Source organism: Nuphar pumila, chromosome 7 (assembly GCF_984573655.1).
Source record: "Nuphar pumila chromosome 7, dmNupPumi1.hap1.1, whole genome shotgun sequence".
Taxonomy (NCBI): domain Eukaryota; kingdom Viridiplantae; phylum Streptophyta; class Magnoliopsida; order Nymphaeales; family Nymphaeaceae; genus Nuphar; species Nuphar pumila.
The window spans coordinates 11,535,664-11,549,835 of record NC_143255.1 but is presented as its reverse complement, the minus strand read 5'-3'; the positions used below and the strand labels follow the sequence as shown (position 1 = coordinate 11,549,835).

The 14,172-nt window shown below is 40.6% G+C and overlaps 1 protein-coding gene across 1 annotated transcript in view; it reads right to left on the bottom strand.

The window, feature by feature from the left end:
- Positions 1-1,134: 1,134 nt before the first annotated feature.
- LOC149831133 (laccase-14-like) overlaps positions 1,135-14,172 on the bottom strand; it is a 47,152-nt gene continuing 34,114 nt past the window's right edge. Inside the window, exons 5-9 of the mRNA XM_090012939.1 lie at positions 12,705-12,949; positions 11,720-11,848; positions 9,474-10,421; positions 3,968-4,093; positions 1,135-1,244 (exon numbers count right to left, since the gene is read on the bottom strand). Of these exons, the coding sequence (XP_089869065.1) occupies positions 1,135-1,244; positions 3,968-4,093; positions 9,474-10,421; positions 11,720-11,848; positions 12,705-12,949 (1,558 nt within the window). The remainder of the gene's footprint in view (positions 1,245-3,967; positions 4,094-9,473; positions 10,422-11,719; positions 11,849-12,704; positions 12,950-14,172) is intronic.

Below are 14,172 nucleotides of genomic sequence, written 5' to 3'. Positions count from 1 at the left end.
TGTGATAAAATGTTTTGGTTGGTAAGTGCATATCTCCCGTGGTGGGACGTTTCAGGTTCAAACCCCAGTGGTATGTTGAATAATGTGATACATTTTTATTTTGATTAATCACGTTATTTTTGCCGATCATGACACTACTCGAGGAATTATCGAGGTCGAGTTTGGCACAATGGTTGGTACGCCACTATCCCTTTTCAAATTCAAACTTAAATTCTTGCTATGACCGACTCGAATCGGTGGTTGAGCCAACTTGGACCAACATCACCTCAAAATGCATAAACCAATTAGTCTGGTAAGTACAACTTGGCTATTTGGCAAAGCTTGGGCAGAAGATTATTTTGATTCCATTAGATGGTGGTACAGGTTGCCCTCAGTTGGCATCAAATTGACAAACTCAATTTAATTAAAATTGACTCGGAGTAGCATTTGTTATTGCGAATAACCATTCTCAGAATGCTGAGTTTGGAGTGATGTAGAAGACAAAGCAATCTCTCTCTCTCTCTCTCTCTCTCTCTCTCTCTCTCTCTCTCTCTCTCTCTCTGAAATTCTGCTCTCTCTAACTCTCTCGATCTTTTTAGTGCTGCTGCGCTGCGTTTGTGCCCACCCTAATTTAGATTCCTAGCTTCGCCCCCTGATTCAAGGTGTTTGAATATGTTCCTCTAGGAAAGAACATTCGCAAGACTTGTGAGGCCCATTTAGGTGAGAACCTTCGCTAGGAATGAAGCAAAAGCTGGAAAACAAGTCTTAAAAGGTAGTAGGAGGGGAGAAGCGTAACACGGTTGTGAAGCAACTATGCAAGTGCATGAAAAATAAAAAGAAAGTACATAGAAACTAATATGAAGTGGCAGGCAAAAGCAAATAAGAAATGATGCAAACACAAATATAAATAAATAGATAAGTGAGAGAAGCAAAAGGAAAACATTAATGAAACAGACAGGAATTAATTTGGGAAACGACGAAGCAGGCTTCACACTAAAGAGAAACATGTTTCTTATATTTCATAAGCAGGTAACCAAATTTTTCCCTCCTTTCATGGAGAAAAGCGAGGAGTTTCCCGCTTCCAAAGAAAGCTTTTGAAAAGCGAGTTTTCTCATGTAGCAAGAAGCTTTTAGTAACTATGGTTTTGGGTTTCCTTCAGAGTTTTCTCATGTAGCTAGCCATGAACTCAAGATCCGCTCGGCTCACCACAAGAACGATCCCAGACTGAATGCCTCTGTTCGGTTCATTTGGCTCATTTGCCAGCCCTGCATGTGAATAGTGTCACATTCACATTAGAGTCTTTTACATATTTCAAGAAGGCAAGCGAACGTGCCCTTAGATTTTATCTAAATTGAGACAATGTTAAGCATTTTGGGTAAAACTCATATCAGAAAAGTATGTTGCTGCGGCATTTGGTTAAATTTTGGTAGTCTTTTTTTTTCAAACATTTGCACGTTTTATTTGTGTGCACCAACCTTTCCTCTATATCATGAATTTTTGGTGGTCCCTTTCCCCTGCGTTAGGTTCCTCCATACATAGCAGAAGTACAATAATTGAATTTCAAAATCAAGGGCCTATTAGAAACCATTTTGGTTTGGGGATCAAACCATTATGAAATCACAACTTATCTTGTTTGGCTAAATAAGGTCGGGTGGTCATGATCCATCATCTTGGGTTCGCCTCATCCAAAACAAATACCTTAAGTCATCATCTGTATGGTTTCCTTAATTTGCTAAAAATGCTCTTTTGGATGGAAAAGTGTATGCCAAGGTCTGCATCCTATCCGGGACAGCATCACATGGCATATCGAAGATGATAAGCGAACTTTGTTTTGGTTAAGACCCATGGGCCCCTCATCCCCTTTGATCAACCATGTTGGGATTCCTATCACAAAGACTGTTCAAGTACCTTTATTCCTGCAGTGTGGCTGATGTGCTGGACACTTAAGGATGGCAGTGGACCAGGGCGGAGGTCTCCATTCCTGCCCCGTCTCAAAATCCAAACCTTCATCCTCGCCTTCATTCTCGCACGGGGATGGATTTTAACCTCCACCCCCCCTCCATCCCTGTTTCATGTCCTCCATCCCCAGTCCAAATGGGGGCGAGGTGGGGCGGGCCCCCCATTTTTCCTCGGTCTATAGTCATCCCTTGAAGTATTGGGGACGGGACCGGGCGGGGCGGGGGCAAGGCGGGGATTGGGACGGGTACGGGGCGGGGGAAAGTGTAAGTCCATACCCGCCTTCATCACCACACGGGGATAGATTTTAACCTCCATCTTCATCCCCGGTCCAAACGGGGCGAGGCGGGGCATGGCCCCGTTGTCCCCTGGTCCACTGCCATCCCTATGGAAACTAGTGAGGGCCAAAACCTGGATGTTCCTAGGTCAAGTGTGCAATATATAGAAAGTAAGGGGATTCAGATAGAAGAGGTGGCCATTCAACCTGACATTAAAGATTCCGTCATTTGGGATTTGCAATAGAAATCAGATGTTATTTTTGCGAAAGTGAAGAAGAAACAACTGATCATCTTTTTATACAATGCCGGCCCTATCAAAAAGTATGGAAGCAAACGTGCATTCAGTTCGGTAGATGAGACTACCCGCGAAGAACGAATGCTGATACAATAGAGAGATGGGGAAAACGTGGTTTCGCTACGCCCCCTTTGAACATGGCATGGTTGGTTACATTCCGAATTGTGATTTGGAAACTCTGGTCCCTCCGTAATCTGATCACATTCGAGAACAAACAGCTAAAATGGTCTTCAAATTCTGAAATCTTGCCAAGCAGCTGTTAGCGAGCATGTTCTTCTGATCTGCCACAACCAGGACCATCCCATTGTGTGGAGATGGCGCAACAACGGCATTTGGAACCCACCCTTAATGCATTGGATTCAAATCAACTTGTTCAGTCTTTAGGGATCGGTGGCAGTTGGGCTATACGGGATCACCAAGGACAATTCATCAGGGCAGGGTGGGTGATCGATCATTCTCCTCTCCACCAGAGGGAGTGAAAGGCCTGGCTCAAGGTGCTAGTGAACTTATCAGCAGAACAAAGCATCTTGATTGAATCATCAAGAAAGGACCAGGCCGGCTGGAAGGGGGAGGCCCCTCCAACCCAAAGTGTGGACAGTTTAATCTTATGTAAAGGTTAAATTCATTCATAGAAATATGAATGGTTTAGCCCAGTTTCTAGATACAAAGGCCATTTCCGATTCAGAACGTCATTGGGCTGATACTGGACTCCTCCATTGTAAAATGTTTGTTTTCATTTCTCATTAATAAACAGGTAGGGGGTCTTGCCTAACCCCATTTTTCTTCGTCAAAAAAAAAAAAAAAACAAGTAAACTGAAGATCTTGTTGGAACTTGACACTAATTACCACATGAATAGTTAAGAGAGAGAGAGAAAGAGAAAGATATGTAACAAATAGTGCTGATGCACATGACTTGGCTCATGTTCAGCTCTTCAAGAGCTCATTCAAACGCGTAACATAGGCTTGGCAAGTTGAACATGAACAATAGTTGTTGGGATCTGCTCGGTCCATGCATGCTCATTAAGTAGTAATAAATGCATTTAGATATATTTTATGTCATATTACATAGTTCAGAACAGATGATTGAAGTATTCGCTTTACAGGCACTAGGCTTATAGTGAATATTATTGCTCCTACCTCCAAAACAAATTATGTTTTTGTACTCCCATTATTTCTAGCGGATAAACGACATACTTTTTCTGCAAAAAACGCAGCTCGAGCTTGACTCATTTAGCTCGGACTCATTATACGCTTGAACGTGGTTCGGCTTGTTACAAGAATGAGCCAAGCTTCAACACTTGCTTCTTCACACTTTTACCAGCCCTAGTAACAAAATACATAATGATCATAACAAATAGCTAGACTAACAGCATATAAAGTCCTGCATACTTGTTCTGTGGTTCTCAATGATCGGGCAGATCATGCGGTGACCTTATTTCAATAGGGTTTGAAACATTACACTTGGGCATGTACGGTGGTGGAGGCATCATACTAGTTTCATTTGTTGGACCATCCTTCACTATAAAAACTGTCGTCATTCCCCAAGTAAAATGCCGATCAAAGTGGCAATGCATCAGCCAGACACCTATGAACAAACATATATGAAAATATAAGCAGCCTATACAGAGAGCAATAATTACACGAAAATTAGGATGGTAATAATGCACTAATTCATCTAATGCTAGTAAAAAAAAATTCTAAACATAAACTAAGCAATTCTGTCAAGAAAGTATATGCCAGAACAGCATAAGAGGATTGATTCTGCCGTACTACTGCAAGACAGTTAAACTCAATTATAAGCTCCAATTGGATGAACAGATCCTATTGGTATGACTTTGGTAGCATGCCCTTCCTGATGAGTTGTGGAGCCTGAGTCATAGTTTTTGCCCTTACAAGAAGGGGGTCCGAGGGGCTCCCCCGGCACAGGTCCTAGTTTGGTTAGGGTTAGGGTTGTCGCCCTTGCCTTGTATATATTCTCTCTTTTCTTTCTTCATCTTTTAACTATCGAAAAGGGTAATGAGATTTCTCTCTGGGCGGCCGTGGTTTTTTACTCTCTCGGATTTGAGGAGAGGTTTTTTCACGTAAATCTGTATGTTCTTCCTGTGTTTTGTTTGATCGTTCTTGTTCTTTGTTTCCTTTTTTGTTGTTTCTTGCTCGCGGTTTTCCTAACAACTGGTATCAGAGTCAGGTTTGTTGAAGCAACAATGGAAGAGGAAAAGATAAAGATTGATCGGTTCGGCGACAAGAATTTTGATTTCTGGAAGATGCAGATCGAGGATCTGCTGTATCAAAAGAAACTGTATCAGCCTCTATCGAGAAAGAAATCAGAGACGATGGGAGAAGAAGAATGACTATTATTGGATCGACAAGCCCTAGGTGTGATTCGTCTCACCCTGTCTCGCAATGTTGTGTTTAACATTACAAATGAGAAGACGACGACGGATTTGATGACGAGATTGTCAAACATGTATGAGAAGCCATCCGCCTCTAACAAAGTGTATCTGATGCGACGGCTGTTCAATCTGAAGATGGTTGAGGGTGCCTCTATGACAGATCATATCAATGAGTTCAACACCATCATGATGCAGTTGAGTTCGGTGAGCATCGATTTCGATGATGAGGTAAAAGTCCTCATTCTACTCTCCTCTTTACCCGAGAGTTGGGGTGCGACGGTAACTGCGATGAGCAGTTCGTCTAGCCAGAAGAAGTTGAAACTCTTAAAAAACCGAGATATGATTCTCAGTGAGAATATTTGGAGAAAGGAGTCAGGGGAATCCGTAGGCACTGCCTTAAGTTTCGAAGGAAGAGGGAGGAACTTCCAACGGGGCCAGAGTTCAAACCGTGGTAAGTCAAGGTCAAAGGGAAGGAGTAAGTCGAGACCTCGTGGTGACCTTGTGTATTGAAACTGCGATAAGAAGGGTCACCTAAAATGAGATTGCAGAGCCCCAAGAAAGAAACGAAACCAGAACCAGGAGACTGATCAGTCCGTAAATGCAACAGTTGAAGAAACGACATTTGAGGACGCTCTGATCTTGAGCGTGGACAGTCCGATCGAGTCGTGGATTCTAGACTCAGGCGCCTCGTTTCACTCCACTTCGTGTAAAGAGTTTATGCATAACTTCGTGGTCGAAAAGCTCTGTAAGGTTTATTTAGCTGATGATGAGCAATTAGATATTATGGGGAGGGGTGATGTGCATATTAGGACTGCTTGTGGGTCCAAATGGACATTGCATAATGTTCGTTATATATCCGGTTTAAAAAAAAATTGATCTCAATAGGTCAGTTGGATAGTGCCGGATATGGAATGATATTTGGTAATGACTCTTGAAAAATTGTGAAAGGGATCCTAGTCGTTATATAGGGAAGAAAATTGGAGACCCTTTACATGACTGATAACAATAAGGACATTATTACATCCTTGAGTTCGGAAGCAGATGCTAAGCTATGGCACTATAAACTTGGTCACATGAGCGAGAAAGGGATGAAAGTGTTAGCATCAAAGGGGTTATTGCCAGATCTGAAGTTTGTACATGTTGGTTTCTGTGAGGATTGCATGCTAGGAAAACAGAAACGGGTCAGTTTATCTAAGATCAGAAGAGAACCGAAGGTAGAAAAACTGAAGCTGGTGCACACTGATGTTTGGGGGCCAGCCCCTGTCTGTTCCCTTGGAGGCTCACGATACTATGTGACCTTCATTGATGACTCGACCAGGAAGGTATGGGTTTATTTTTTGAAAAATAAATCTGATGTGTTTGTCACTTTTAAGAAGTGGAAAATAGAGGTGGAGAATGAGACCGGGTTGAAAGTCAAGGGCTTACAGTCTGACAATGGGGGCGAGTATGACAGTGCAGAGTTTAAAACATTTTGTGCAGAAAACAAAATTAAAATGACTCGAACTGTTCCAAATCGACCACAGCAAAATGGAGTCGCTGAGAGGATGAACCAAACTCTCAATGAGCGTGCAATTAGCATGAGACTGCACGCGGGTTTGCCAAAGGCATTCTGGGCTGATGCAATCAACATCGCAACTTATCTTATCAACCGAGGTCCATCAGTCCCACTCAATCTAAAGCTGTCAGAAGAAGAATGGACGGGAAAGAAGGTAAATCTCTCTCATTTAAGAATTTTCAGTTGTATTTCCTATGTACACATTGACTCTGAGAAAAGGGATAAGCTAGATGATAAGGCCCTAAAATGTTATTTTATTGGATATGGTTTAAATTACTTTGGTTATCGTTTCTGGGATGAATAAAGCCGAAAAGTAATAAGAACTAATGATGTAACATTCAATGAAAATATATTCTACAAGGATAGGCCCAGTGTAGAATCAAAGGGTATAGATAAACAGGGAGAGATGACGAGAGAGATTGATTTGGAGAAAATATCAACAAATACCTCTGTTGAGAATTCTGAGGCAATCGAGGTAGACTGTAACACAGAGCCAGTCACTCCTGCACCTGAGTTGAGGAGATCTGTTAGAGTACCTAAACCTTTGACTCAGTATTCTCCATCTTTACACTATTTACTATTGACTGACTCTGGAGAGCCAGAACATTTTTCTGAAGCAATGCAGGTGAAAGATTCGGTTAAGTGGGAATTAGCAATGCAAGATGAAATCAAGTCTTTGCAAAAGAATGAGACTTGGGTGCTAACCAAATTACCGAAAGAGAAAAAAACATTGTTGAACAAATGGGTGTACAGAGTGAAAGATGAGCCCGATGGCAACAAGAGGTACAAGGCAAGATTGGTGGTCAAGGGATTCTTGCAAAAGGAGAGGATTGACTACACTAAGATATTCTCTCTCGTGGTAAAATTGACCACCATCAGAATGATTCTCAGTATTGTGGCTGTAGAAAACTTGTACCTAAAGCAGTTGGATGTGAAAACTGCTTTTCTCCATGGAGATTTGGAGGAGGAGAATTATATGGTGCAGCTTGAAGGCTTTAAAAGCGAGGGTAAAGGAGATTTGGTGTGTAAATTGCAAAAAAGCCTATATGGCTTAAAGCAAGCTCCAAGGCAATGGTATAAAAGATTTGACACTTTTATGTGTAACTGTGGATTCAGAAGATCCGAGTTGGATCACTGTTGTTAGTACAAGAACTTTGGTGAGTTTTACATTATTTTGCTTTTGTATGTAGATGACATGCTTATTGCAGGTTCTAGCATGCAGAAAATAAACATACATAAGCGAAAATTGTCAAAAGAGTTTGAGATGAAGGACTTGGGCCCATCAAACCAGATTCTTGGTATGCGGATCACTCGGGATAGAGAGAAGAGAACTCTAAACCTATCACAGAAAAAATATATTGAAAAGGTATTGGAAAGGTTTAGAGTTTAAGATGCAAAGCCTAGGAGCACCCCGCTGGGAAGTCACTTCAAACTCTCGAAGGAGCAGTCACCAAAGACAGGAGGAACGAGAGAAAATGGCTAAGGTCTCATATGCCTCAGCTGTTGGCAATCTCATGTATGCCATGGTGTGCACCAGATCGGACATTGCTCATGCAGTGGGAGTTGTAAGTCGTTATATGGTGGATCCCGGACCAGAGCATTGGGAAGCTGTGAAGTGGATATTGAGATATCTAAAGGGAACATCAGGTATGGCATTTTGTTTCAGTGGGAGAAGTGCTAACTTGCAATGTTTTGTAGATGCAGACCTTGGTGGAGACGTGGACGGACGGAAGAGCACTTCCAGATATGTGTTTACATTTTGGTAACATCGCGATCAGTTGGATGTCAAGACTTCAAAAATGTATTGCCCTCTCAACCACAGAAGCTGAATATATTGCTATTTTCGAGGCCGAAAAGGAGATGGTGTGGTTGAAGAATTTTTTGAAGGAGATTGGCAAGGAACAAGACAAAAGTGTTTTCTTCAGTGACAGTTAGAGTGTTTTGTGCATTGTAAAGAATCCAGTATTTCATTCAAGGACAAATCACATTCAATTAAAGTATCATTATATTCGAGAGAAGATAAATGATGGGACATTGTCATTAGAGAAGATCCTTGGTGCCGAGAATCCAGCAGATATGTTGACAAAGGGTGTGACCACTGAGAAACTGAGGTTGTGCATTGCCTCTCAGTTGGACTCCTTCATTGAGCATGAGGGAGGGATGTCGTTCGAGAGATTCAGAGAAGAGTTTGGGAAGAAAGACAAATGAAGAATTTTTTCTTTGTATCAGTCTCCAAGTGGGAGATTGATAAGTTGTGGAGCCTGATTCATAGTTTTTGCCCTTGCAGGAAGAGGGGTTCGGGGGCTCCCTCCTTATGTTTGAGACCCGGTTTCTTATGGATCAGACCCGATTTGGTTAGGGTTAGGGTTGTCGTCCTTGCCTTGTATATATTCTCTCTTTTCTTTCTCCATCTTGTAACTGTCGAAAGGGTAATAAGATTTCTCTCTCGACGACCGTGGTTTTTTACTCTCTCTTGGATTTGAAGAGAGGTTTTTAGACGTAAATCTGTGTTCTTCCTGTGTTTTGTTTGATTGTTCTTGTTCTTTGTTTCCTTTTTTGTTGTTTTTTGCTTGCGGTTTTCCTAACACTTCCAACGTGAATTCATGTAGAATATGCTAACATGGTGTATAAGCAGAACAGGTCCAGTGAACGGTCGAGTATATGAGGCAAGATCAGGTGCAATCACATTGCACAAATTCAATGGGCCGCTGCACTTGATCACCCTCCATCTTCTGTTGTACAGCCTATCAGAATGGCCCCAATAGCAACTTAGGTGCAGCGGCATATTGCATTTGTGCAATGTGATTGCACCTGATCCCATCACCCAGTACCTTGCCCAATCACTGACAGCAGACTTGCTCCCTTGCAGATGTGGCTGTCAGTGATTGGACCAAGTATTCTGTCCATCATCAGGGCCTTGCAAGGTACTCAGTCTGATCGCTGTAACATCTCTCGTGTATAAGTAATGAAATAGTACTAAGCAAAATTATGGAATGAAAAGGGAAATGGTGTAATACCTGGGTTATTTGCTCTAAACCTCACAGCAGCCCATCCTCTGTATGGAACTCCGACCGTGTTCTCCAATGGAGGATCCACCAAATTGAATTTCAACGGGTCATTCACGGGGTCAAAGTTCCCAAAGCCTCGTCCAACCACATAGAAATCATATCCATGTAGATGCATTGGATGGTTTTCTCCTTTTAGTAGTGAGGTGGCTTGAAACAGAATCTCAATTGTTTGATTATAGTTCAACACCATCACTTTTGTCCCATTGGTTGGATATAAAAGATCATATGAAAGATCCTCAGATGTAAAATTGAACATATACGGAGGAAAGCTTGGAAAATCATCTGTGTAAACATTCTTGATGCTTCCGTAGTAGGCTTGCAGAATGTCAGTTGTTGGATTAACAAATGTGATATTGTTTATGCTGGAAACAACCCTTGTCGCATAAATTATGCAGCTGCTGTTAACAGGGCAATGCTCAAGATTCATTGAAACCGTAAATAACATCTTTGAGTCAACTTCCATTGGAACATCAATAGGGTGATCCTTGGATGCCAGACTTCTCTGTTCAATAGTAAAAAGATATGCTGCTACTGAATCAAGAGGACCAGGAAGATATGGAAGTGCCGGTGAGGTTTGGGAAGTGTTGTAGCCTTCATATTCCACTATTGCTGTGGTTATGGTGGTATCAAAAAACTCTGTTTCGCTAGTTGCAACGTAAGGGCCAGCTGCCATATAGTAAAGTCCTTGTGGTTGGTTGGCTTCTACAAGAACATCCATTGTTTGTCCTGGGTTTATCAGGACAAAGTCTCTTTTGAAAGGCTTAAGATAGTTTCCATCCCTACCAACCACTGTAAGTGTATGATTTGCTATGGCAACGAAGTGCCCAACGCTCATCGTACCACTGACAAGGTGAAGAAGGTATGTTTTTCCCTTCTCAAATAGAAATCGAGTAGTTTCTGCAGAGAATAAAAGGATCACGGAGCATGTTGATAACTTAAACAAGGTGTTAGTCTAAAATAAGGCAGATCTTAGTTTAAATATACTATTAACCTCTATAACACTGTTTTCAAGGCTTTCACTAAAAAAGATTAAAGTAGATGGCCGAATCTTCGTAATGCAGCAAAAAACACGAGTCTGATAACAGGATCAGTAATTGCATATAAAATGGCGAGTCCTTGTGACAACCAACTGGGAATCCCCTACCTTTTTCTACAGGGGCCTTTGTTTGAGACAGAATAGAGATCAGCTCTGTTTGGGCCTTAGTACTCTGTTCTGGACTAGGAAATGTGTTTTGCAATGTATTTGGTCGATTTTTTTTTTTTTGTCATCTTCTGATCTTTTGTTGATTTCCCAGTAACTTGTCACATCCCACTGAACACGGATCCCATCATTTGAAATAGGATGAGTTTCATCATACATTCAATCCTAGCCATCCATTAGAACCATCTTGCTGTTGATTGGATGCTTAGAATTGAATGTATGATGGAACCCATCAAATTTCAAATGATGGGATCCGTGTTCCATCCAACTGGATCTCCTAGTTCTCACAAGGAATGAAGATGAGGTTTTCGTCTTTCAAAACAGAATAACAAACACATAGAAGGAGACTTATATTTTCCCTAGCAGCAGCAGCAGGAGAAGAAAAAACAATATACATTTAGTCTCTATTCTGAAGCCTTGAATGGGAGTTGTATTGCAGTTTTCCCAATGCTCTCAACTGTTTGGGAGCAGTGGGGTTTCCCAAAACATGGGGTTGGCAACTTGGCAGGGAAGAAAGGCTGGATCAGGTGCCATCACATTGCATATTTTTTATGTGCCCTGCACCTAAGCACCCTCCCATCTTTCCCATAGAGCCTGTCAGCTGTTGGGCCCAACAACAGATGGTTGGCACTCGAGTGCTGCCGCACATTTGAAATGTGCAATGTAATTGTACTAGATCTCTTTTTGTTGGCAGCCCTGAGAACACATTTCAACACCATTCACAAGATGGTTTTTGGCAACTCCATATTCAGCACCACATTTCGACAAAAACATATATATATATATATATATATATATATATATATATATATATATATATATATATATATATATATATATATATATATGTGGGTTTCCATCCCAATGCAAGGCTCCCAAACAGAACCTTAACTACTTCATATAGAAGAATGAAAATGACAAGTCATTTGCAAGTATCGAACAAAAAATTCCTTTCATTCATTCGATAAGATTGGGTAAGCTACGAATTTCTTACCTGCTTTCGAGCAATTGTGCAGATCACCAGGTTGGCCATTTATGGTGAAAGCATCAGATTTGGGGAAGGCAATTCCGGTTAATAATGTATATTCAACCATCTTCACCACATCAACTTTCCACCATTCACCTAAAGTAATTCATAAGAAAAGTGAACACGATAATTTTGCCGATCATATAAGAATTTTCATTTTATTCTTCTTATATGAATAAAAGGAAATCTTTTATTTTTAATGGACTCTAAGGGCCTGTTTGGAATCTGTAGCTGGGATGGGAGTTTATGCATTTGAAGAAGTGGCAGCTGTCAAATCCATGATTTAGTATAAATACGAAGGAGAAAGGGCCTCACTTCCCATCCCAAATGCATAAACGCCCATCCCAGCGTCCAAATTCCAAACAGGACCACCAAGTTGATTTGACCAAGATTTTACCTCGGGACCACCAAATGCATAAACGCCCTTCCCAGTGCCGAGATTCCAAACAGGCCCTAATATAAAAACTCTCTCTCTCTCTCTCTCTCTGGATTTAAACAGGTCAGATTCGGGTCAGATCTGGCCAATGCCAAATCCAAGTAATTGGATTTGTCTTGATTGGAGTTGGACATGAATATAAAATGCTCAAACGAATCCAAGGAACATTTGCTACCAAATCCAACCAGATCGCTTAATTGGGTTCAGCTTTTTTTTTTTAACCAAACCCGGCTAATCAGATTTGGATCTGTCAGTATCCGACCCAAACCTGCCCCCTGCTCTCTCTCTCTCTCTAATATATATATATATATATATATATATATATATATATATATATATATATATATATATATATATATATATATATATATATATATATATATATATATATATATATATATATATATATATCTTTCTCTCTCTTGGTGTGTTGTGTTCAAACGATTACAAAAGTCTAAAAAAATTAATGAACTCATACAAAAATGAGGGAAGCCATCACGAGTCAAGCGAGCTTACTTAAAACCACAGCATAATCCTTGTAGGGAATAGGGAATGGATAGGTGGTTCCAATCCTTGGGTAGACGACCACAGCACCGTGGACTGTCCAGCGTGTCCAGTCGCTATGAGCATGATACCAAATGGTCCCTTCTTCCGTTGTGAAAAGCAGATTGTGGGTGAAATTCCCTCCCGATGGAATCCCACACATGGTGATGTACTCCGGGCCATCGGACCAAGGATTCCCTGGGTTCAATAGTCCATGCCTGCAGTACAAAAAAAAAACATTTGAATTTTTCAAGTATGATTGTGACATGTAAGTAAGTTTTGTAAGGTCTTCAAAAATCAGTTTTCCACAACATACTAAAATTTTATGACTCAAAAATCATGTTTTTGGATCAAAATAATATGATCCAAAGCTTGGTCCCTAATAAATAAGTTTGGACCCATGATTTCAAGCTCAATAGTTTCCTGCCTTCAATAGCACTATATATATATATATATATATATATATATATATATATATATATATATATATATATATATATTCTTACAAATGTAATATTCATGGTCCGCTGATTAAGAATCAGCTTATGAATCATCCGATTCTGACATGTGCAAAACTTACAAACATGCAATATAACACACTCATTATTTGAAAAGAAAAAATACGAATGCCCAAAGAAATTTGTAATTCCATTTTAAGAACACCTAATAAAGATGTACTTAAAGGAGTAATGAAGGAATTTTTTTTTTTGTCTCCACTACCATCCTGCCTTTCAAAGATTTATTATTCACTAAGATAATCACAAAAAATAATATATCAGTAGGTGTTTTCCACTGAATAAACTAGAAGGTCACATTTATAAGATATGATATAAAATCATCAAAATATATATAAGAAATCTAATATGGCCTATATAAGAAAGAGTAAAATTAGGTGATATACCAGTGGATAGTGACTGGGTAAGGAGCTTGGTTGTACACAGTGACTATCAGTCTGTCGCCTCTGTTTACGTATAAAGTTGGTCCTGGGAACTGTCCATTGACTGTCAGGATTTCCTTAGTTGAACACAATCTCGTGTAATTGGTATTAGCCACCTGCAAAGGAGAGCATGATGTCAAGCCATGTGCACCAAATGTTCGATATAAAGATCCAATGAATTGAAGAAGAGATGGAGGTTTTGTGATATGTTGGATCCAGATAAGATCCGAATCCAAGTGGCCATGCTAATTTCAATTATGGTCCCATGCGATAGCGATAAGGTCAGAGGTGGGCTTACTCTCACCTTATTGCATAGGATGCCCATCAAATGCAGTTTTGATAACTGCTTAAATTGCACCAAACATATCTCCAAGTCGATTTTCTTCTCTATGCCGGAAAACTGCGATGCAAGCTGAGATTGCTGGACTAAGGCTACCTAAGGAAGGAGGAGCTATCCCAGCAACTGCCCTCTCTATAAGTGGGCATTCACATCGAGAACTCAGA